The sequence below is a fragment of the Scyliorhinus torazame genome, chromosome 17 (genome assembly GCF_047496885.1).
Source record: "Scyliorhinus torazame isolate Kashiwa2021f chromosome 17, sScyTor2.1, whole genome shotgun sequence".
NCBI classification, from domain to species: Eukaryota; Metazoa; Chordata; class Chondrichthyes; order Carcharhiniformes; family Scyliorhinidae; genus Scyliorhinus; species Scyliorhinus torazame.
In genome coordinates, this window is record NC_092723.1 from 34,869,576 (window position 1) to 34,894,261 (window position 24,686).

A 24,686-nucleotide genomic window follows, 5' to 3' on the forward strand; every position below is an offset into this window, starting at 1 on the left:
ACAGTGGTTAGCACTGTTGCTTCACAGCACCAGGGACCGGGTTCAATTACTGGCTTGGGTCACTGTCTGTGCGGAGACTGAACAAGTAAGAGTACCAACTCTGTTATGAGTGTTGGGAAAAAAGTGCTACAAACTGTATTGCACACTAGACATGGTAGCACAGTGGTTCGCACTGTTGCTTCACAGTGCCAGGTACCCGGGTTGAATTCCCGGCTTGGGTCACTGTCTGTGCGGAGTCTGCACCTTCTCCCCGTGTCAGAGTGGGTTTCCTCTGGGCACTCCGGTTTCCTTCCACAAGTCCCGAAAGACTTGCTTGTTAGATGAATCGGACATTCTGAATTCTCCCTCAGTGTACCCGAACAGGCGCCGGAGTGTGGCAACTAAGGGATTTTCACAATAACGTCATTGCAGTGTTAATGTAAGCCTACTTGTGACACTATTAAAGATTACAATTATTATTATGTGGATAGGTGAAAAGGAAAGGTCCTGGAGATGGGGGTGTCAAGAAGTCTAGTTGTAAAAGGAAGTATATTCTGGTGAAAAGCTTGTCCGAATTAGGTCTTTCTCAGCTTTTTGGCAGTAATAAGGGCAGATCCTGCAGCTTTTTTGGAGTAGAGGGGTGGGGAGGTTGGGAGATCCAGAAGGGCCAGGAGAATGGGACTCACACTGCCTTTGTCATACAAACGTACAAAATAGGTGCAGAAGTAGGCCTTGAGCCTGCTCCAGCATTCAATATGATCATGGCTGATCTCTTTGTGTTGAGTTTCACATTCCCATCTACCCGATAACCTTCGATTCCTTTGCCCAACCCTTTCAGGTGGCTCAGCTCAAACTCCCACATCCGTTCCACTCAGTACTCTGTTCACACATGAGGTTACTGATCGGATAAATCTGTAATTTATGAAATGTGTGTTTTTTGAAACTTGATTCAAAGTCTTATTTTGATCATTACAAATATTAATTATTGAGCAAAATTTGGAGGCGAAAATTTTTTGAGAACCCGATTGGTTCATCAACGAAACGTGACAGGAAACTGTTAATACTCGTGAGTTTCTAATATAAATGCTTAGTTCACAGGGAGACATTTTATGGCCCCTCAAGCCAGCGGGATTTTCCGATCCCGCTGAGGTCAATGGGCTTTTTAACTGCTTGTCGCATTTTACAGCCCTTCTCCTGCTGTGATGGGGCATAAATTTCCACCCATAGTTTAAAAACTAAATGTGACCACAATTTGCAATAATAAGTTCTTGTAAAGGATGTTTATGTAAGTTTTTTTTACGATACAGAGATGTTGCGAAGTAGATAACACTGGCAGCTTTCCACTTTCACATTTTCAAATGCACGTCAATCAAATTGTACTGCACTGTACAATACATTATGGAAACCTCTTACCTTTTATGTTACCAGTATTATTTAAACAACTCGAAGCATTGTGAAGTCATTAACACTAGAAATTGCCATTTTACCTGAGCCAGCAATATGTGCTGGATAACATGACCAGTTGAAAAAAAAATCAATTTACTTCTTACGGTGCTCATTATTTCAACAGATTTACAATGCCTTTTTAACCTCAGTGTATCACCTTGCACAGAAATTTCTAGACAGGATGAGTGGGTTACTCCCTGGATCCTACTTGTTTAAATTCACGTGATCAGTCCATCTGAAAAAAAATCAAGGCTGTTTCAATAGCGTGCTAAAGAGTTGCTAATTTTACCTGGCTACGTGATTAATCACTGGCGCAAAGTTCGTTGGTCCATAAAGCTGGACTGTCTTGAGGCTCCGATGATATGCTTCAAGGATTCCTTCAATACCATTACAATATGGGTTGTCCGGATTGCCATTCTGCAAGATTTTCAGAGGAAACAAAACACAATTGGAGATTGCTGTGAACTCAAATTCGTTCCAATAATTGTTTCAGATCCTAGGAAGTATTTTTGCGCAGAAGGAAAAATATTATTTGGCATTTATTCATCTCTTATTGCCACAGGCCTATCTCACAGTTTGACCCATGATTTGACCTCCTACACTATTTCATTGGAGAGTTTAATAAAAGGCCACAAAGCTTTCCTAAATAATTTGGCTGGCACTATTACGTCACCAAGTTTGACCACCTGTATGAATTGCTTTTAAAGAATAGAAATAAATGTGTCACATTTTATTTACACCATGAAACACAATTCTGGAAAATAAATAATTGCAATTAAAGGCCTTCTTTAGCACCAGAGTACCATTTCATGAAAGCATTATTTCAGGATATTGTTGAACATATGCTCCATATATACAAATGTCAATATTAAACCATTTTGCATTCATTACATCATTCATATTAGATGAGAAATTTCCAACAATCCAGTGTGGAGGAAAAGAGGCCTATTTCTCCAGGCCCCACGACTGCTTGAACATATTCTGGCCTAACTTTAGAAAATTAAAACACTGGGCGGGATTCTGTGATCCTGAGGCTATGTGTTGACTCCGTCGGAAACGCCGTCGCGTTTCTCGACGGCGTCAACACGGCCTCAGGATCAGCAATTCTGGCCCCTACTGGGGGCCAGCACGGCACTGAAGCGATTCACGCCGCTCCAGCTGCTGATCCTGTCGTGAACTGGGCGCCGCGGGATCCGCGCATCCACAGTGGGGCTGGTGCCAACACACACATGCGCAGTGGCACCGGCGCCAATGCCGCATGCGCAGTGTCTCCCTTCAACGCACCGGCCCCGACGCAACATGGCGCAGGGCTACAGGGGCTGGCGCGGAAGAAAGGAGGCCCCCAGTCAGAGAGGCCGGTCGCCGATCGGTGGGCCCCGATTGCAGGCCAGGCCACATCAGAGGCCACGCCCGGGGTCGGACCCCCCCTCCCCACCCACAGGCCGCCTCCGGACCCTTCAATGCCGAGGTATTGCCGGCTGAGAGCAGGTGTGAACGGCGCCGGCGGGACTCGGCTTTTTTACGACGGCCGCTCGGCCCATCCCGGGCCGAGAATCGGCGGGCGGGCCGCGTAGAGTGGCCCCTGACCGGCGCCACGCTAACCACGCCGGCGCCAATGGCGCCGATTCTCCGCAGACGTCAGGGCGGCGTGTCACGATTTGCGCCGGCCACGGGGATTCTCCGGCCCGGCCCTGGGCTGAAAGAATCCCGCCCACTTTCTCCTCTATTTCCACTTTCAACACAAAGGGAATCAGGAAACTTCAAGATCAAGATTCAAGAAGCAGATTTGGTAATGATGGAAAATATAACTATAAAATAAAAATCCACCAAGCAGCATATATCTCAGCTAAGAGAAACTTGAAAGTCAATCAAAGTAATACATTTGAAACATTACCTAAACCTTGTTTTTAGGCTTTAAGAAACATAGAAGTGTGAACCGAAATTTATGTAACATCTTTTCATTGTTCTCAGAACATCTCAATGAATTTCAGAGCCAATTTAAAAAAATAAGTTGTGGACAATATTGTTATGTAGGCATATGTGGCAGACAACAGGATCCAAAATAGCAATGAGATGCATTCACAGCTAATTTGTTTTTGGGAATGCTTTGGAAAACAGGCGGCCGATTAATCAAATTACCTGGCCTATTTCGCACTCCTGCTGGAATTTTACTGGCAGAAAGGCCTCCCCCCACAGCCTGGGGAATGTGCGAGTACATTGCGGCAGCCTTCTGTAGTAGTAGAGTCTGGTACATAAAGTGCTAATGTGGGACTGAGTACAGTACTGCCCACACAGTGATGCAAGAAGGCACATGATCCAGAGCCAGTGTCAGTCTAGAGATGGATAAAGACCTAGACTGTAGTCAGCTCCATACCTGTACCCTCTACTGTAAATATGTGCATGGTTATGAGTTATTACTTGCCGTTAGCACACTCGAGACTACAATGCAACTTCATGCTGTCCAAAGCAGGATTCTTCACCTCCTGGCAGAGCAGGGAGTGGGGGTGCATTTTGTTACGGAGATTCCATGTTCCATGAAAGGACAAAAATGGCTTCGATGTTCTCCCTGGAGGGTTCACCCCTCTGATTTCCGGGGCAGCCTGCCTGCCCCCGGCACGTTCAAAATGTCTTACTGGCCTTTTGAGAGGATCGCAACATGGAGGCTGGTTTATTGGAGGAGCTCCTGGCTCTCTAATTGGGCCAGCAGCCCTGAGAGGCAGGGCAAATTGATCGGCAGTCCCAATGGAAGCTTCTTAACTGGCCATGGCTGGTAAAGTCCTCTGCCGGTAAAGTCCTCTGCCGGCAAAGTCCTCTTGTCAGTGCCACCATTCAACAAGAGCTCGGAACCCACATTTGTCCATGGCAGCGGGATCCTTGGAGTGTCTCTAAAAGCTGAACCCATGACTCTCACAGGATCCTGGACTTTGCCATATCACTGCAGACTTACTATTTGATTCTTACCATGAACGTAGTCGGAAAGAAAATGAATGAGCTTTCATCAACGGTTGCCACAAATGTAATCGTCTTGAGCAAATGAGAAAACCTTATCAGCAGCTAAAATGTAAATAAAACTCAATATGGTCTCGCTAATGAAATCTTAAGGTTTTCAGTTCACTACGCATCATTAATCTGAGTAAACAGTCCAAGGACAGAATCTTGCCATTCTAATTGACAAATATGACAACATTATCAGAGGGATTTCCCTTCGGGAAAAGATGTGATAATGGTTGTAAGTTTGGGAATTGTATCAGTAATTGAAATATGGAAATGTTTCCTTTTTCTCACCTCCTATCCTTCATTGAATTTACTTTCTGTTGCTATTCTCCAGTTAGCAGTCTGTATCATTGATCTGCCCTGAGGCTTTCGCCAATGTCAATTATAAACCTGCACTTTGCAGCCAATGAAGTACTCTTGAAATGTCATCACTGCTGGAATGCTATAAATTCAATAATAAATGCCAACTCTGAACAAATGCCACCTGATAAAATATGTGTTTACATAACCCTCCAGGACGGCATCTAACCAGAGTTGGCATCCTGAGTGGTACTTGGTGTTGCAGTTCGGATTGGTTAATGATCTGAGGGTAACTTGCGTGCTTGCTGTATCCCTGCTCAGAGGGAGCAGGGATCCTCCGCCACGCAGTTCATGCAAGTGTCACTCTCTGTTGGGATCTTACTGCACGTTCAAACCCATGTAATTTTGTTAAGGTGGATAGGACAAGAAAGTGAAGTTAAGGCAGAAGATCGGTCACGATTTTATTGAATTGTGCAACGGCCTCGACCGCCTGCAAGGCGGACTGCTGCTCCTATTTCTTAGTCCCTGCCACAGCATGCTAAAGCTTCCATGTATTACAACATCTGACCTGACCCACCCATACTTTACATTTGTTTCATCATATTGCATCCTACATTGCAATAATAGCACATCAAAATATTTTACCAAGGCAAACTCATGCGAAACTCTTCCATCAGGAGGCAGTTTAGCTCCAAACCCCAATGCTGGAAACATCTTATCACTGTCATAGTCCTGAATGATTTCGCCCACTGCTTTCAATGCCATTGCATATGCGTTCATCTGGTAAGGATTCATATAGTGAAGTGATGTGGACTGAGATGGATTTCCTGATAAAGCAAATAAAAAGAAAAACAGTCTATTAAAAAAACTCTCATTTGATGATGCCCAATGATTTACATTTTGTGGTTGTTGCCTATGTTATTTAACTATATCTATTAAGTTATACTGAAGTGTATCAATATAAATAAAATAGCATGTTTAACCTTTATTAAATCAGCTTTGCTTGTGATTTCCCCCTGCCCTCCTCCGGCCCGGTTCAGAGTGCAACTAAAGTGCAGTGACCCAAAAGCATCACATGCTCAGCTTTATTTACAAGTACAGGTCATTTGCTTGGCTGTGTGCGCCTCAAACAGAGCCGGAAGCTGAAAACTACACAGGTGGGATTGACATTATGCTCTGCACATAGACACATAGATTCCTTTAATTGGAGAGTGTCTGAGCGAGGTGATTAGGACACATTCTTTCTGGACAACCCTGCTGCTGACTAATGATCGAAGAAGAAACTCATTTTTTCTGTGCTTTGCATGCATGGAGTAAGCCTTCCCTTGGCCTGATCATAAGGAAATGAACAGTAATATTCAATGCACAGAGAGAAAATATTTGAGGTGGTAGATTTAAAACTGAGATGAGGAGGAACTACTTCTCACAGAAGGTGGTGAATTTGTAGAACTCGCTGCCCCATTGTATGGTGGAGTGTGAATCATTAATTGGTTTCAAGAGGGAGATAGATATATTATTGATTAACAAAACTTGTTCAATGGACATGGGGAACAGATAGGTAGGGAGGTGGATTTCAGACCCGGAAGATGTCAGCCATGAGCTCGAAGGGCTGAATTGCCTATTTCTGCTCCTAATTCCTATGTTTCTATTATTGAGACAAGAGTGGTAATATAACTGCAGCCTTCAAATCATTACAACACCAGACACTATTCTTGTCAAGTCTATCAACTGATAACAATCTTTACTCCAGCTTTCTGGCTAGATGTTTCAATTACACTATTTAAAATGAAAGAGTGTTACTAGGAATTTCTTGTGGATTCTCCCAAATAGCCACTGGCAGCAGATCATCAACACAATTTATCAAACAAAATGGCTCTTGTCAGCAAATAGTTTTTAAAGAGGATTCCCAAAACACTGTATTTACAGTGTTCAATATTTATTTTTGTAAATCACTGGAATTAGGAAAGCAGCCATGTTCCTTTTAAATTTTGTCTCACACAATATGTTCTTTCCATTGACATCAATCCTTTACTCGCTTCTTTTTGTATAGCATCGTACTAACCAACACCTTTCCAATGGAATTCAGTAAATTGTACAAACGATATAAATGGATTGCACAACCTGTTTGCAAGAACTACAAAATGTGTTAAGATTTTCTTTTCAGTTTAAAGACATTTTAATGCACAATTTGATATCTGCTATAGCTTAATGTCGAATTAATCAATGGAAAAACTGTCAATTGTTTGATTGAAGCCATAAATCAGTAACTCGTAGCCCACCTATGTAAGTAATGCAAATCCCATAAATAGTGGAGATTTATCAGAGGCTTAAGCACTTACCATTAGAAGCTGTAAAGTCAATAGCCACTGTAAAATTGATCTGTGTTCTGCAAGATTAAACAGAGAGACAAAGTTTTATCTCAAATATATTTCTTGGACATGACTCTGTTGTTGGCTTTTATTTCAATATCGGTTAACTGAGCTCTCATTGACTGGTTCCAGTGTTTCAGGTATAGTTTAAAGTTATTTTTTTCAGAAGCGCAGGGATCTATTGTGACCTTGGTCAACATTCTTGACTGACGTTAAAAAAAAATAGGTTACTGACCATTCATCTCATTGCTACTTGCAGGACCTGAAATAGATTTGATTTAGTAGAGTTGATGCTAAACACATCCGCACAATGCAGAGCAGAAATCAAAGTTAAGATTTATTGGGAAATGGAAGTTGCCATAATCCCTGAGGACCATCGGCTGCTTTCCCTTGTTGAACGAGAGCTGACTAGTGGTGATTTAACTTGAGGGTCACCACATCTCAGGCGAGGGGTCAGGTTGAGAAGGCGGGGCCTTCGTGGATAACCTCAGCCGGTACGGGAATTGAACCCGGGCTGTTGGCAACGCTCCGCTTCATGAACAAGCCATCCAGCCAACTGAGCTAACCGACTCCCGAAAATATTTTGTATTGCATTGATCTACATCATATTCTTTTGCCAAAGAGGTAATGATCAGATTTTATAATGAATCAGTCGAACGGAAGCATGGTTGGTTTTCAAAAAACATGAGAGACATCCAAACAATGAAGGCAGTAGAGAAGAGACACAACATTAATTCTCAGTGTCAGCAGTAAAGACATAAGAAAAGACGAGAGAAACATGACTTTTATTTGGCCTGAAATGGGATGTGTTTGCAAGGTGATCTTCTGGACATATACAAGAGTATAATGGGCATCTAAAAGGTTCTGATGGAAAAGTATAAATTAAACTGTAGAGGCAGAGTCATGAAACATAGGCTTGATCTAAAATAGGATACTTCTAAGATAGACATCAGGAAAAAATACTTCATTCAAATTTTAATTGATATGTGGAATCAACTTTCAGGCAGACCATTATATTCAAAATGATTTTAAAATTTCATTTATTTCTCTAGACCTTTAATGTAGTAAAACATCCCAAGGCGCTTCACAAGTGTGCACCATACAAAGTAAGAAAGCGAAACACTAAGGAGATTAGGTGGGTACATAACCCAAAGATTGGGTTAGATTTTAAGGAGAATTTCAAAGGAGGAATGAAAAGTAGATAGACGGATCGGTTCAGGAGGAAACCTAGAGCTGAAGGTCTCAGCAGCTGAAAGTATGGTCACTAATGGTGGCTCAATTAAAATCAGAGATCCTCAAGAGGCTAGAGCGAAAAGAATGCAGATATTTTGGAGAGTTATGGCACTGCAAGAAGACACAGAGATAGCAAGGTTTGGAATTTAAAACTGGAGACATTGCTTAACCAGGAGCTAATTAGATCAGCAAATCAAGGCTGATGGGTGAACAACAGCATAGTGGTTGTGTTACTGGACTAGTATTCTGGAGGCCGAGACTAATAATCTGGTGACATGAGTTCAAATCACACTGTAGCAGATACAGGAAATTTAAATTTAGTTCATAAATCTGGATTGCAAAACTGCTATCAGTAATGGTGACCATATTGTTAAAAAAAAAATCTGGTCACCAGTGTCCTTCAGGGAAGAAAAAATGTTGTCCCTACCTGGTTTGGCCTATATAGGACTCCAGATTGTTACGATAGGGAAATGTTAGGAAATTGGATCCGGAAAGGGATTTAAGATGTACTGGGCAATTTAAAGATTAACAGACTGAGGATAAAACGACTAGCACTGAGTCAGAGGTATACACCCACATCTGGCATGACTTATATTGTTCCATTCAGACTTAAACCCGTTAATGAGAATAAACAGGATATGCATGTTCAGTCGGAGTGATTCACTCAAGATCCATTGTCCTCTGGGACATTCTGATATTAACCCATTACGGAGTCTGATGGCCTCTTTTGTCCATAAATTGGAGGTTAATTGCATATTCATAGCATGACCCTCTTCTTTTGTGTAAACGGGATTGGGAAATCAAAAGCCCAGATAGTGATGATGAGTTCAAGTCAAGATACCCCTGGACAGAAACCATTCATTGAGGGGCTGGACGGAGCTTAGAGAGAGAAGATAATCCTGTTCAAACAGGTGGGGCAGAAGGATTTGGAAAGCCACTGGAAGAGGACATGAAAAGCTGCCAAGCAGACTGGTTTTTGAAAAGAGGTCTGAAGTAGCTACACTAGTGATGGGAACATATTCTGGAAATGCAAGTATCATTTTTCCAGCCGACCAAAGTGGAGCTGAGAGCATTATATTCATTTTACGTGCTGTTTAATGATAAATCGTGTTCGAGTTCAAAGATACATGAAAGCTGTTCTTGTTAGGCTTGAAGGTTCAAAGTTTTAAAATTATTTTCCTTTGTTTTAATAAAGTTTTAACTGTAAAAATAACCAAGCCCTATTTCTTACGCAATCACTTCTGGAGCGAATCGATCTTTCCGCACAGTCTTCCAAAATTAAAAAAAACATTGCGGTTATGGTCCAGTATCTGACCATGCGTCCACAACAGGATCCATGCAAGGCAGTTAACTCTTAAATGCCCTCGGAAATGGTCTATAAGCCGCTTTGTTCTAACAAATTACGACGTTAAAAAGTCTAATAATAAAACCAGTGTACCATCTGGCATCGACATAGACACCAGTCATAGCAAAGGCACATGCAGTCTAGTTGGCTCTGCAGTTGTCTTTGCTAACACCTGGGAACTTGGCCATATTTTGGACCACTATCTCAGCGACTAGTCAGCCTGACACTCAGATTCATATCTTTCAGCCAACATCCCACTCTTCCATCATTATTCCTGGGTATGTCCTATCCTAATAGCAGAGGTAGTGGTGCACTGGAGGGCATGACCCAGGAGTTCTCAGCATTTACACTGGATACCGTGACTTCTCATGGCATCTGGTCAAACATGGGCAATGAAACACCCTGCTGATTTATACTCACGGATCTCTCTCAGTTGATGAATCAGTGCTCCTCTATGTTGAACAACACCTGGGAGAAGTACTGAAAATAGAGAGGGCACAGAATGTACTCTGGATGGGAGACTTCAATGTCCATCACAGAGAATGGCTCAGTAGCACCATACCGACTAAGTTCACCAAGCTCTGAAAGATATAGTTACCAGACTGGATCTATGGTAGGCTTTGAGACAACAAACATGAAGGAAAAACTTATTTAACCTCTCCCTTAACAATCTACCTGTCGCAGATGCACCTATCTATGGCAGTATTTGCAGAAGTGACCATCCACAGCCTCATGAAGCCATCACAGCCTCATGGAGGCAAAGTCCTGTTTTATCACTGAGGATACTCTTCATCATCTAACACTAGCTTACTGGTATTGATTTAGAACAGATCTAGTGGCTGGAAACTGATCCACGAGCACGGTTGGCCATCAGCAACTGCAGAACTGTATTCCACCACAATCTGTAACCAGCAAGACCGACATTATGCCATTATCATGAATCTATACCATTATCAAACCTGACAGGTGGGAGGGAGCATGCCTAGAGTAGCACCAGGCGTATCTAAAAAACGTGCCAACTTGCTGAAGTCACAATACGTGTATCGGGATGCAGGCAGCGTGTAATTGACAGAGCAAAGAGATCCCACAACCAATGGATCAGACAAAGCTCTGCAGCATTGACATTCAATCATGAGTTGTGGTTGGACAATGAAATAACTAACTGAAGGCGGGGCTCCACATACTTCCCATCCTCAATGATGGGAGAGCCAGGCTTGACGGTACAAAAGGTAAGGCGAAAGCATTTACATCCACCTTCATCCAGAAGAAGTGCCAAGTAGATGATTGATCTTGGTCTCCTCCTGAGGCCCCCAGCTTCACAGATGCCAAACTTCAGTCAATTTAAATCACTCCACACGATATCAAGAAATGATTGAGCACCTTGGATAAACCAAAGAGTATTTGCGCTCCAGAACCTGTCACACAGCTAGCAAAGTTACATCTACAACAATGGCATCTACAAGACAATGTGGAAATTTACCCAGGTAAAAACAGCACAAACCTGACCAATTATTGCCCCATCAGTCTACTTTCGATTATTAGCCATTATTATTATTAGCGATTATTAGATGGAAGGTATCTTTAAAAGCGCTATCATCAATCTTCTTTTTCTTCTTTCGATCACTCGCTAACAAGTATGAATGTCCACTTATGAAACTCTGTGTTACTGGTTAGTGGTTCGGTATGCCTTTGAGTGGCTGATGAGCCCAATCCTAGAGTCACATCTTCGACCGCACAGTTAGCGGGTGTTTCCGGGAGATGGGATCGGACCTTGGACTCTTGATTGCTGTTTTCCTTTCTCAGGCTCCTTTTCTGGGTTGCTTCTTTCCATTGGGTGTCATCAAAGAATTGTGTCGCTTCAATCCGGAAGTTACTCCAAGTAGGTCTCTTCTCAGCAAACATCTCGCACTATTGATGTCTATCTTGCATTTCTTGAGGCAAGCACTCAGGGCGTCCTTTTAGCGCTTCCTTTGTCCTCCTCTTCTTCGGGAGTCTTCTTTAAGCTGGGCAAAGTAGATTTGCTTTGGCAATCGGGACTGACTCCTAAGCAACCTGCTCACTGACAGTCAGTCCAGACATCATTACAGCCTTGGTCCAAACATGGATTAAAGATGAATTCCAGAGGTAAGGTGCAAGTGACCGCCCTTGATAACAAAGTAATGTTTGAAGGAATGTAACACCAAAAAACCCTATAAAAATTTAACTCAGTGGGGGAAAAACTCTCCACTGGCTGGAGTCATAATTAGCACAAAGGAAAATGGTTATAGTTGTTGAAGCCAATCATTTCATTCCCAGCACATTGTTGCACATGTTTCTCAGGGCAGTTGCCTGGTTGCTAACTATCATTCAAAATAAGGTCTGAAGTAGGAATGAGATACTGTTTGCACAGTGCTCAATACTATTCACCACTTCTCAGATACTGAAAGAGGCCATACCTATATGCAGCAAGACATGGACAACATTCAGGATTGGGTTTGTAAGTGGAAGGAACTTTTGCGGTAGACAAGTGCCAGGCAATGACCTAAAACAGATAATCTAACCATTCTGCTTGACATTCAATCGCATTCCCAAGTCTGAATCCTCCACCAATAACATCCTGATGAGTCGAGATCGACTGGAAACTTAACTGGACCAACCATGTAAATATTATGATTACAAGGACAAGTCAGGGGTTGGATATACTGCTGTGAGTATCTCACTGCCCCACACCTTCTACAAGGCACAAGTCAGGAGTGTCATGATATTCAAACACACACATCATGATGGACACACCAACAGACAAATCAGAACACACAACACCACAACCAATCACACACAAAGACAGGAACCATATAAAAGCACGAACACGAAACCTGGTGGACAGTAGATCTGGGGACAAGGACACGGACACAACCTGTTTTAACATCACAAACAGGGAATCCCCACCTGCAGAGTATCAAGACAAAACTGTACATAGAAAGTTTAAATAAAATAGCGTTGTACCATATACAACTGTGTTGGCTCATCTGTGTGTCAGAACGCCCAACACCACATGGTACAGGAGTGGATCGATACCTGACAACTAACCTGCAATTCTGGACATGGACCGCACCGACAACCCGCAGCCGTTGCAAGTCACGGGGAACCTTGGTACCAATTGGAAGCTCTTCAGGCAGCAATTTGACCTGTACATCCGAGCCAACGAAAAACAGAGTGCCTCGGATGAAACGAAGATTGCACTGCTCCTCTTCTACTCAGGGCAGCACTCCCTCGACGTCTGCAACCCACTGGTGTTCGAAGAAGGGGAAAACCAATCCAAGTATGACACGGTCATCCTCAAGCTGGACCAGCTCTTTAATGTTGAAGTGAATAAAAGTTTTGAAAGACACCTCTTTCAGCAAGGTAAGGAGGAGCTTTTTCAACCCTTTTTGACGCATCTACGAATTCTAGCGCAGTCCTGCGGTTACGGCAGCACCACAGAGTCCATGATCAGAGACCAGATTGTTTTTGGCGTTGCCTTCAGTGGCCTACGCCAGCAGCTTCTTAAAATAAAAGGCCTCACCTTAGCGTCTGCTGTGGAAGCCTGTGTCCTCCACGAGAATGCAACCAGCCGTTTTGCCCGATTTCAGGCGTCCGAATTGGCACGGAGGGGGTCCCCTGCCGTCGAATCGGCAAGCCAGGCCGCCCACGACGCCGAACGCATCCAGGCCGTCGATTACTTCCCGACCCGCGGCCCCGACGAGAGCGGCCGCTTCCCGCGCTTTTCGCGGTCTCCCGCGCTGGTGCGCGTCAAAAATAACGGCCACATCGAGGGACGCACTGCGCAGGCGCGCCCACCGCAAGATCGCGCTGCGCATGCGCAGTGGCGCAACGAACGCCGTGACGTCATGACGTGCGGCAATTGTGGAGCTGTACACTTAAAAGGGCAATGTCCTGCTAAAAACCGACAGTGCCTCAGGTGTGGCAAGATGGGCCACTATGCTGCCCACTGTCGTGCGGCTCAACCCATGGATCCTGCACATCCCCGACAATCTCGCAGACAAGTCAAGACCGTCCAGCCCACGCATCAAGACTTCCAGTTAAATGATGCAGATGACCAGGATGCCTTCCGCGTTTCCGTTATCGGTGTCAACAAGGTCAATGCCATCAATCCAGCCGATGAGTGGTGTGCCACCCTGACGGTCAACCGATCGCGCGTCACCTTCCGTCTGGACACTGGCGCATCCGCCAACCTGATTGCATATTCTGAATTCCAGGCCATGAAGGTCAAACCATCCATCATGCAATCCCGGCTCAAGATGGTTGATTATAACGGGTACGTCATCCCGTCCATAGGATCTTGCCAGCTACAGATAACTCACAAGACGCATACGGCCACACTCCCCTTCGAAGTTGTCGGCTCATCAAAATACTCGTTACTGGGCGCACAGGCGTGTAAGGTCCTTCACCTGGTACAGCGCATTACGTCTCTCTCTCCAGATGAGATATCCGACTTCCCGGATGCTGAGTTCCACGCAAATCTCCATTCCCTCCTTGCTCACAACCAGGAGGTTTTTGAAGGCATGGGGACATTGCCATACACGTACAAGATTCGACTCAAACCGGACGCCATCCCTGTCGTTCACGCACCTCGCAGGGTTCCTGCGCCACTCAAAGACCGCCTCAAGTTGCAGCTGCAGGCTCTTCAGGACCAAGGGGTCCTATCCAGGGTCACGGAGCCCATGCCATGGGTCAGCTCCACGGTCTGTGTAAAGAAGCCCTCTGGCGAGCTCCGCATATGTATAGATCCTAAAGATCTGAATAACAACATCATGCGGGAACACTACCCCATCCCGAAACGAGAGGAACTCACCAGCGAGATGGCTCAAGCCAAAATATTTACCAAATTGGATGCGTCCAAAGGATTTTGGCAGATCAAATTGGACCCGGCCAGCCGAAGGCTATGCACGTTCAACACCCCTTTTGGCAGATTCTGCTACAACCGGATGCCATTCGGCATCATTTCAGCATCTGAAGTTTTCCACCGCATTATGGAGCAGATGATGGAAGGCTTCGAAGGGGTACGTGTATATGTGGACGATATCATCATTTGGTCCACCACTCCGCAGGAACACATGCATCGTCTACGACGCGTCTTCACCCGCATACGACAAAATGGCCTGCGTCTCAACCGCGCCAAGTGTGCCTTCGGCCAGACTGAGCTGAAATTCCTCGGGGACCACATCTCACGATCATGGGTCCGTCCCGATGCAGACAAAGTTAGCGCCATCACAGCCATGCCACGGCCGGCTGACAAGAAGGCTGTCCTAAGATTCTTGGGCATGGTCAACTTCCTTGGGAAGATCATTCCCAACCTGGCTTCTCATACAACGAATATGCGCCATCTCGTAAAAAAATCAACAGAATTCCACTGGCAACAATCGCATCAGCTGGAATGGGAGGAGCTCAAGCACAAACTGGTCACGGCACCAGTGTTGGCGTTCTTTGACACGGCTCGCCCTACAAAGATCTCAACAGATGCCAGCCAATCTGGTATTGGAGCGGTACTCCTGCAAAAAGACAGCACGTCGTCATGGGCCCCGGTTGCATATGCCTCAAGAGCCATGACCCCTACCGAACAGCGCTACGCGCAAATAGAAAAAGAATGCCTGGGCTTGTTAACTGGACTGGACAAGTTCCACGACTATGTGTATGGTCTTCCACGATTTACGGTTGAAACTGACCACCGCCCCCTGGTCAACATCATTAACAAAGACCTGAACGACATGACCCTTCGCCTCCAGCGCATCTTACTTAAACTCAGGAGGTATGATTTCGAATTGATCTACACTCCGGGGAAGGATCTCATCGTGGCGGACACGCTCTCCCGAGCAGTGAGCACACAACCAGATGCGGAGGGGTTCGTGCGTCAAATTGAGGCACACGTGACTCTGACAGCAGCAAATCTGCCAGCTGATGACCCAAGTCTGGCCCACATACGCGCAGAGACGGCGACTGACCCCCTTCTACAGCGAGTGATGCGCCACATGGCAGAAGGGTGGCTCAAAGGGCAGTGCCCCCAGTTTTATAATGTGCGAGATGACCTTACCAACATAGACGGGGTCCTTATGAAATTAGACAGGATTGTTATTCCGCACAGCATGCGCCAGGTGATTCTTAATCAACTACACGAAGGCCACTTGGGCGTCGAAAAATGCAGACGAAGGGCCCGAGAGGCGGTATATTGGCCGGGTATTAATGAAGACATAGCCAACATGGTGCTCAATTGCACAACCTGTCAGAGGTTTCAGCCGGCGCAGCCTCCGGAGACGCTTCTACCACACGAGTTGGTGACGTCCCCCTGGGCGAAGGTGGGTGTTGACCTATTTCACGCGCTCGGCAGAGATTACATCATTATTATAGATTACTTCTCAAACTACCCGGATGTCATGCCTCTACATGATCTGACGTCGTCCGCAGTCATTGGGGCCTGCAAGGAAACATTTGCTCGCCATGGCATTCCAAGGACTGTCATGTCAGACAATGGACCCTGTTTCGCCAGCCGTGAATGGTCGTCCTTTGCCGCAGCATATGGTTTCACTCATGTGACATCCAGCCCTCTACATCCACAGTCGAATGGGAAGGCAGAGAAGGGTGTCCACATTGCCAAGCGGCTCCTGTGCAAGGCGGCTGCTGCCGGATCGGATTTTAACCTCGCCTTGTTGGCCTATCGATCGGCCCCGCTTTTCACGGGTCTCTCGCCAGCGCAGCTCCTAATGGGTCGCTCCCTCAGGACGACGGTACCATCCATCCTGGCACCAACAACGGACCATGAGACGGTTCTTCATAACATGCAAATGCAGCGTGATCGCCAGAAAAGTCAGTACGACACACGAGCGACGGGACCTGCCCCCCCTGTCCTCCGGAGACAAAGTACGCGCCCATCAACCGTATGGTGGCTGGTCAGCACCGGCCGAAGTCCTCCGACGTGTGGCTCCCCGCTCGTTCCTGATTCGCATGCCGGATGGTTCAGTGCGTCGCCGCAATCGGCGCGCCCTTCGCCGACTTCCACGCTCGCAGCCACACAGTACACACATGCCAGATCCTCAACAGTCTTCCGAGGATGACTTCGCGGAGCTGCCGCAGATCACGCCCTCTCCATCGCCACCCATGGCCACGCTTGCACATCAGCCGGTGGTTCTTGACCCACCCTTGAGGCGGTCAACCCGAAATCGTCGCAAGCCCATTAGACTGGACTTATAACACCGTTCATATGTTCAAAAAGTTACACACTTCTGTATTATAACCTGTTGTTGTTTATCGTTCCAGATATCGTCTGACTGGACCACTGTTCAAATTTTTTTTCTCGTTCGCATTCATGTTCTGTTATGGTACAACCTTGTTGATGTGACGCACCCGACATCGCCCCATGTAAATAGTTACATCATATGCACATGCTGTACACAACACACACACACTCTTAGATGCACTCACGACACGATTATATTTATTACCACGTAGGCACATATCTTTGTAAAAAGGGGGGGATGTCATGATATTCAAACACACACATCATGATGGACATACCAACAGACAAATCAGAACACACAACACCACAACCAATCACACACAAAGACAGGAACCATATAAAAGCACGAACACGACACCTGGTGGACAGTAGGTCTGGGGACAAGGACACGGACACGACCTGTTTTAACATCACAAACAGGGAATCCCCACCTGCAGAGTATCAAGACAAAACTGTACATAGAAAGTTTAAATAAAATAGCGTTGTACCATATACAACTGTGTTGGCTCATCTGTGTGTCAGAACGCCCAACACCACAAGGAGTGTGGTGAAATATTCACCATTTGCTTGGTTGAGTGCAACTCCAACACTTAAAAAACCCAACACCATCAAAGACAAAGCAGTTGGAATGAATGGCACCCCATTCACAACCTTAACTATTCACTCAGTCTACTACTGTACATTGTTGCTGCCGTGTGTACTATCTTCTGCAAGATACACTGCAACAACTTAACAAGGTTTTTTTGCGCCAGCATCTTCAAAGCCCACAACTTCTACCACAGCACATGGGACTAGAGGTTTCAGGCTGCCCTCCAAGTCACACACCATCGTGACCTGGAAATATATCAAACTCCTTTAGTGTTGTTTGGTCAAAACCCTGGAACTGTCTAACAGCACTGCGTGCACACCGACACTTCATGTTAATCTGTGACAATATACCTATTTAGCAAAATATATTTTCCTATGTTATGTCAATTATTTTGCCCTATATTTCTTCAATGTCAGAATTAGTAAGATAATGTGAAAATGCAAAGTCACAAAAACTATCTTGGTTTCACAGTAACAGTTCAGATCAGAGAAGTATGGGGAAACACACTTATATTTTGCCTCAACACAATGGTGGTTTGAAGTGTTGGTTAATCGTCCAGGGAATATCTTTTATATTCCTGAAATTATTGCATTTGATATTTTGCTGTTTGAGCCATTGTTTAGTTCAAGACATTCAGTCTTGCACTCAGATACAAAGCCACATGTTCAGACATCAACAATAGCTCGTTTCACTCATATAACATGGTTAGCCCACAAAAATAGCTCAGGCTGCTTCACGCATCGTAATCAGAAACAAATAGATGCTTAGACAAAGAAGGAATCAAGATATTGACCGAAGACCTGGTCAAAAAGATGGGTTTGAAAGGGGGAGAGATTTAAAGAGGGAATTCCAGAGTCTGAGGCTTAGGTGACGACAGGATATATGGCCAGAGATTGCCATGGGTAGTTTGCTGCCTTCAGAACAGCGACCACGACACCACACAACCCAGCTTTCAGAACAGCGACCACAACACCACACAACCCTGCCATGGCAATCTCTGCAAGACATGCCAGATCATCGACATGGGTACCACCATTACACGTATGAACACCGCCCACCAGGTACGCGGTACATACTCGTGCAACTCGGCCAATGTAGTCTACCTCATACGCTGCAGGAAAGGAGCCCCGTAGCATGGTACATTGGCGAGACCATTCAGACGCTGTGACAACGGATGAACGGACATCGAGCGACAATCGCCAGGCACAAATGTTCCTTTCCAGTCGGGGAACACTTCAGCAGTCAAGGGTATCCAGCCTCTTCGGGTAAGCATTCTCCAAGGCAGCCTTCAGGACGTGCATCAACGCAGAATTGCCGAGCAGAAACTTATAGCCAAGTTCCGCACACGAGTACGGCCTCAACCGGGACCTTGGATTCATGTTGCAGTACATTCACCCCCCACCATCTGGCCTGGGCTTGTGAAATCCTACCAACTGTCCTGGCTTGAGACAATTCACACCTCTTTAACCTGGGATTACCCCTCTCTCTGGAGCTGTAAAGACTTAATTACCAGAAAATACTCGCATTCAAAGTATCGTCTTACATCTTTGACTTTGTCTATATATATGTTTCTGGAACCTACCTCTTCATTTACCTGAGGAAGGAGCAGTACTCCGAAAGCTAGTGATTTGAAACAAACCTGTTGGACTTTGACCTGGTGCTGTAAGACTTCTTACTGTGCTCACCCCAGTCCAACGCCGGCATCTCCACATCTTGGATGAGAAAGGGGAGGTTGGATATCGGGAAGTTGGAGAGATCAAGAGGTGTGGACATCCAGTTCCCCATGACCTCCACGGAATATGAACTTCTCCGGTAATGGGGGCAGGGCTTCTCCTTTAATGAGGAGAGCCCTCATAGTATAATAACCCCGGCCTGGGTGCAGGTCGAGGAGAGAGACCCTTTGGGGAGGGGAGGGTTATTGGGTACAGAGAATAAAAGAGTATTAAAGCATGCTGCTGGCCTTTCCATGTATGTTCACTCTTCACGGATACTACTGGGAGGTTGGATATGGATGATATCATGCAATGACAGAGAGGTTGAAGGTTATTTTTGTAAGGAATGGGAACAGTGCTTAAGAAGATGGAATATAATCCGTTCTTCCACATTACTTCCAAAAGTGAAAGTAAAAATCCATCAGCAAATGAGAAAAGATGTGATTGGCATAGCACTGATAGGTTCTGAAGACAATGCACATGCATTTTGGGTGTCTCTTGGCCCGACTCTGCACTGGCACTCAGCTGCTATTTGGGCAGGAGACCCAGATCCATGGCAAACACTCCCCACCAGCCCCTATTTTTTTTTTTGGCACATTCTAAAAGAAAGTTGATACAAAAGTTTTTTTTAAATGAAATGCTGGTAGCTATCTGGGCCTATGTTTCAATGTATTTCCTCTCCCACCAATGTGAAATATGTAATCATTTGAATTTTTAAATTTTGGTTAAATCCTTTATTTTGGAAATTGGAAATTTCTATCCTTCAGGAAGAGGTAGCTCTGAAAAAAAAATTGGGAAACATTTTGCGAGAATTGTATGAACGAAATGACCAGATTACATAACCTACTGGTTAGAATGATGAGCTTTCATAGGTTTTCCCTCAATATAAATGTGGGTTTCCTAATTCATAATGGCAAATGTTGACACAAGAAAAATTACAACAAACTGACTCGGGGAATCAAATGGCACAGACAGGTATTATGGGCGAGGGTTTAGAGAGCACCAAAGTATATCATGGAGTTCACTTGACCCACAACTTTTAATAGATTTTGGTTATGGGGAGCACACGGGCCCACTTTACAGGTGTGACAGAGATCTAAAGTATTTTTAAACAAAAACAATGTTTATTCTATGAATCCAGTTAACATTTTGTAAACATCTTATGAACTACCAACACTGGTACTCCTCCCAAAGATACAATACTCTATAGGTAACCCTTCCTAACTTTCCGAGCAACATCCATAAGTCAAAGACCCTTTTTAACAAAGACAGTAGGTTTGCATTCCTTACAGAAACAGGTATTATCAAGTGATCTGGAGATATCCTTTAATATGCAGAGAGAGAGACCCAAAATACACCTCCTTGGTTTGAATGCAGCTCTCCAACTGAAAACGAAATTAAAACTCAGAGCCAAAAACAGCTTCCAGCTCAAAATGACAGTAAAAAGCAGAGCCAGAGCCCAGCTCCACCCATACAATGACATCACTGCAGCCACTTGAGAAGACAAACATTTCTTAAAGTGACATTCCCATGACACAGGAATGGCATTCAAATGTTATATTAAAAAAAATATTTAACTCATCAATCTCTTCAGGCACTATCTATGGTAAGTAAATATTCTCACTCTGTTACATGTGAATGCTGTTTTCATTTTGGTGTTTCTCTGTCGTGCCTTTTCTGTCTTTGGTTGACTCTTTACCTCCTTTCCAACTTTCTCCATTTCTCTCTCTCGTCACCCTTTGTTTTTTCTTTCCTTTAGACTATTGGTGAATTTTCCCATTAAATGCTACCCTCAGAACTGCTGTTATTGGCATTGTATGACTGATATACCTTAAACCGAACAAAATTGACAATTTGAATGTGTAACTTCATATTCACAGGAAACCACTGATTATTTTGTTACCCTGTTCAGTCATTTTGCTGACCAGGTGACTGGTTATGATAGCAGAATGATCATTTGTTTTCATAGAATTTCTGCAGTGCAGAAAGAGGCCATTAGGCCCATCAATTCTGCACCAACCCTCTGAAAGAGCACTCTCCAATCCCCCACCCTATTCCTGTAACCCCACCTCGAGGCAATTTAGCACAGCCAATCCACCTAACGTGCACATTTTGGCCTGTGGGAGGAAACCCACGCAGACACAGGAAGAATGTGCAAACTTCACACACACAGTCACCTGAGGTTGGAATTGAACCTGGGTCTCTGGCACCGAGAGGCAGCAGTGCTAAACAGCAGAGTCTTTTTTTATAAATTTAGAATACCCAATTCATTTTTTTCCAATTGAGGGGCAATTTTAGAGTGGCCAATCCATCTAACCTGCACATCTTTAGATTGTGGGGACGAAACCCATGCAAAGGCAGGGAGAATGTGCAAACGCCACACGGACAGTGACCCAGAGCCGGGATCGAACGTGGGACCTCGGCGCCGTGAGGCAGCAGTGCTAACCACTGTGCCACCATGCTGCCCAACAGCAGACGTTTTGAAATAAAAATTAAATGAAAATCGCTTATTGTCACAAGTAGGCTTCAAATGAAGTTACTGTGAAAAGAACCTAGTCGCCACATTCCGGCACCTGTTCGGGGAGGCTGGTATGGGAATTGAACCGTGCTGCTGGACTGCCTTGGTCTGCTTTAAAAGCCAGCTAATTAGCCCTGTGCTAAACCAGCCCCTTGACCTCAATAGCTGGGAAGAGAATGCACCGCCAATAATGGTGAGCCCCGCTTCACCACAGTTTTGAAGGAGGGCGGATAACAAAGGCCGAAGGCGGAAGGGCAAGAATAAAGCTCAAGAAGGCACAAAAACACTTATTGATCTCGGAACGATCGACCAACTGACTGACTAATGACTGACTGCTGATGTGGAATGTGAATTTTGTCCTCCGTTCCCCCCCCACCACGCCCCTTCAATGCTGTTTCTCCCTTAGCTTCGTACCTACCCCTTTCCCAGCTTCTTTACCTTGCACTGACTTCACGCCTCTTTCTTTCAACTTTTCTCCCTTTCTCTCCCCCTTTCTTTTTCTCTCCCTATCCCTCTCCCTACTCCAGGACTCTGTGGCAAGCATCCTCCTAGCTCCCGGGCTGCCATTATTGGTTTGTTTAGTTAACAGCATCAGTGAATTTGTTGACAGAAATCTGAGAACGAGTTGGTAAATTAGGGGTTACAATTTTTTGGCACACAACACCAGTTTGTATTTATATTGTGATGTACATCATTGTTTTTTTGGTAGGCAGCATCAATCTTCAGGTTCTAGGCTTTGTTTACACAACATCTGTCAAGAAAAATTCAATACTTTCTTTCTCAATTTAATGACAGCTGTGAACAAAACAAATGTTGATGCGAAGAAAAGATCCAAGATACAACTATCTGAAATAACAATTGATAGAGGACTGAAAAGTGCAATGAGCTAAAACTTTGGCCTATCATTTCGAAGACTGGCTTTGAGCACAATTACGTCTACTGGTTGTAATAAACCTGGGCGGATTCTCCGCCTGCGCCGGGTCGTAGAATCGGCGTGGCGCCGCGCGAATTGCGCCACGCTGCCCGACGCAATTCTCCGCAGTGCGGTCCGGGCCGGCGCGCCGATTCTCCGGCCCGCATGGGCCGAGCGTCTGTCAACAAAAAGCCGAGTCCCGCCAGTGCTGTTCTAACATCCTCTGAGCCAGAGGGACCTTGGCGTTGAAGGGTCCGGGGGCGGCCTGTGGGGGGGGCAGGGGGGTCCGACCCTGGAGGGGGGGGGGGGGGGGGCCTCCATAGTGGCCTGGCCCGCGATCGGGGCCAACGGATCAGCGGGCTGGCCTCTCTGTTCCCCGGCCTCCTTACCTCCGCGCCGGCTCCTGTAGCCCTGTGCCATTTGGCGTCGGGGCCACCACGGGGAAGAAGGCCACTGTGCATGCGCTAGTTGGTGCCGGTCCAACTGCGCATACGCGGACCCCGTGGCGCCGGAGGCCGGGATCGGCAGCTGGAGCGGCGTAGGCCCATTCTGTGGCCCACAGGGTGCTAGGCACCACTCCAGCGCCTTCCTAGCCCCCTGTGGGCCACAGAAGGGGGTCCCAGAACGGGCGCCGACTCCCGTTTTTACTCCGGCATCAGCACTTAGCCGCCCGTTGGGAGAATCCCGCCCCCTAACTTTGAAATAATTTGTGCCAGCCTCAACCACATGGTGATCATGTTCCCTCAACACAGAGTTGCTCTCGATTGGGCACCAAATTAGCTCATTTACTCAGAAAACACTACAACATTTCGAGAGTGCAAAATACAAAATGACACATGTTACCCCTAAAGACTTGTGAAGGTAAGGAAAAGGCATATTGTGGGGTGAATGTAGAAGCAGGCAAACTTTGCATCTAACTCAGCAAGTGGGAGTGCCAAAATCTGGTACTGGGCATCCATCCAAACTGAGTGTTTGATGTTTAAGACATTGGGCAGAACTCTCCAAGTGCGGTGGTGGGCGACTCGGTCAGCGCCTTCCCTGCAGGCCAGAATGGTGGGATGCCATGCCAGATTTTGCACAACGAATCTCATTAATTATACCCAGGTGAGTTCTGATGTGTTGGGTGTTCTGGATCACAAACAGGTCACCAACACTGGAAGTGGTTCAACTCTATTTTATTATAAGGTTAACTATATTAACATACTTGAACTGTGGGTATGTGCAATACCAGCTTTAACTGTTGACCCTTACCTAGTCCTAATCAGGTGGTGCCCTCAGCACCTGGTGAATGTCTGTGTTGCAGGCTGTGATCTCTGTGCTCCGAGCTGGCTGCTATTAGAATGAGCGGGAACTCTCCTGTCCTCTGTCTTTATAGTGTGTGAGCTCTCACTGGTGATTGGCTGCGGTGTTGTGTATGCTGATTGGTCCCACTGCATGTCCATCAGTGTGAGTGTGTGTGTCTGCATCATAGTATACTGGTGTATATTATGACAAGTTCCCCTCTGAACCACCAATGGGCAGACAGCTAATTTGTCCGCCTGCCATTGGCTGGCTGGTTCGAAGGTCCCTGCGTCATATTAAAACACTGGTCCAGCACACTCATATCATTCTCTCCAACCCACCTGTCTCCACGAGACTGTGCAGGATGTCAGCAACCCAGAGGGAAAAAGCTCGCAGCCTGGAGAAAACCAATCCTCGAACCAATCATGCTCCCCCCCCCCCCCCCCCCCGCCCGGTCCATCACCTGCGAGGTGCCTCTGCACCACTTGGATCTCTACCCGCTGCATCTGGAGTCTTTGTGTATCCACTCCCAGTAAACGGTGACACCATAGTTTGCGCATTTTTCATGCAGCATTGTCGGGGTCCAGCTTCTCTCCCCTTGGTCCTCCTTCTGCCTTCTATTGTTTGTCTTCCCCATCCATCTCCTTGCCCCTCTGCTTGCTTTCTTGAGCCCTTGCCCTTCCCCACTCCTTGCACAGATCTACTTTCACATTATCCCCATTGTCTGAAAGAGGCTCCTC

The 24,686-nt window shown here is 45.7% G+C and overlaps 1 protein-coding gene across 2 annotated transcripts in view; it reads right to left on the reverse strand.

Moving 5' to 3' along the window:
• LOC140393827 (copine-8-like) overlaps positions 1-24,686 on the reverse strand; it is an 873,667-nt gene that overhangs the window by 153,519 nt on the left and 695,462 nt on the right. For both annotated transcript variants that reach the window (XM_072480322.1, XM_072480321.1), the window contains 3 exons: positions 7,059-7,105; positions 5,365-5,546; positions 1,715-1,842 (listed from right to left, as the gene is read on the reverse strand). In XM_072480322.1, the coding sequence (XP_072336423.1) occupies positions 1,715-1,842; positions 5,365-5,546; positions 7,059-7,105 (357 nt within the window). The remainder of the gene's footprint in view (positions 1-1,714; positions 1,843-5,364; positions 5,547-7,058; positions 7,106-24,686) is intronic.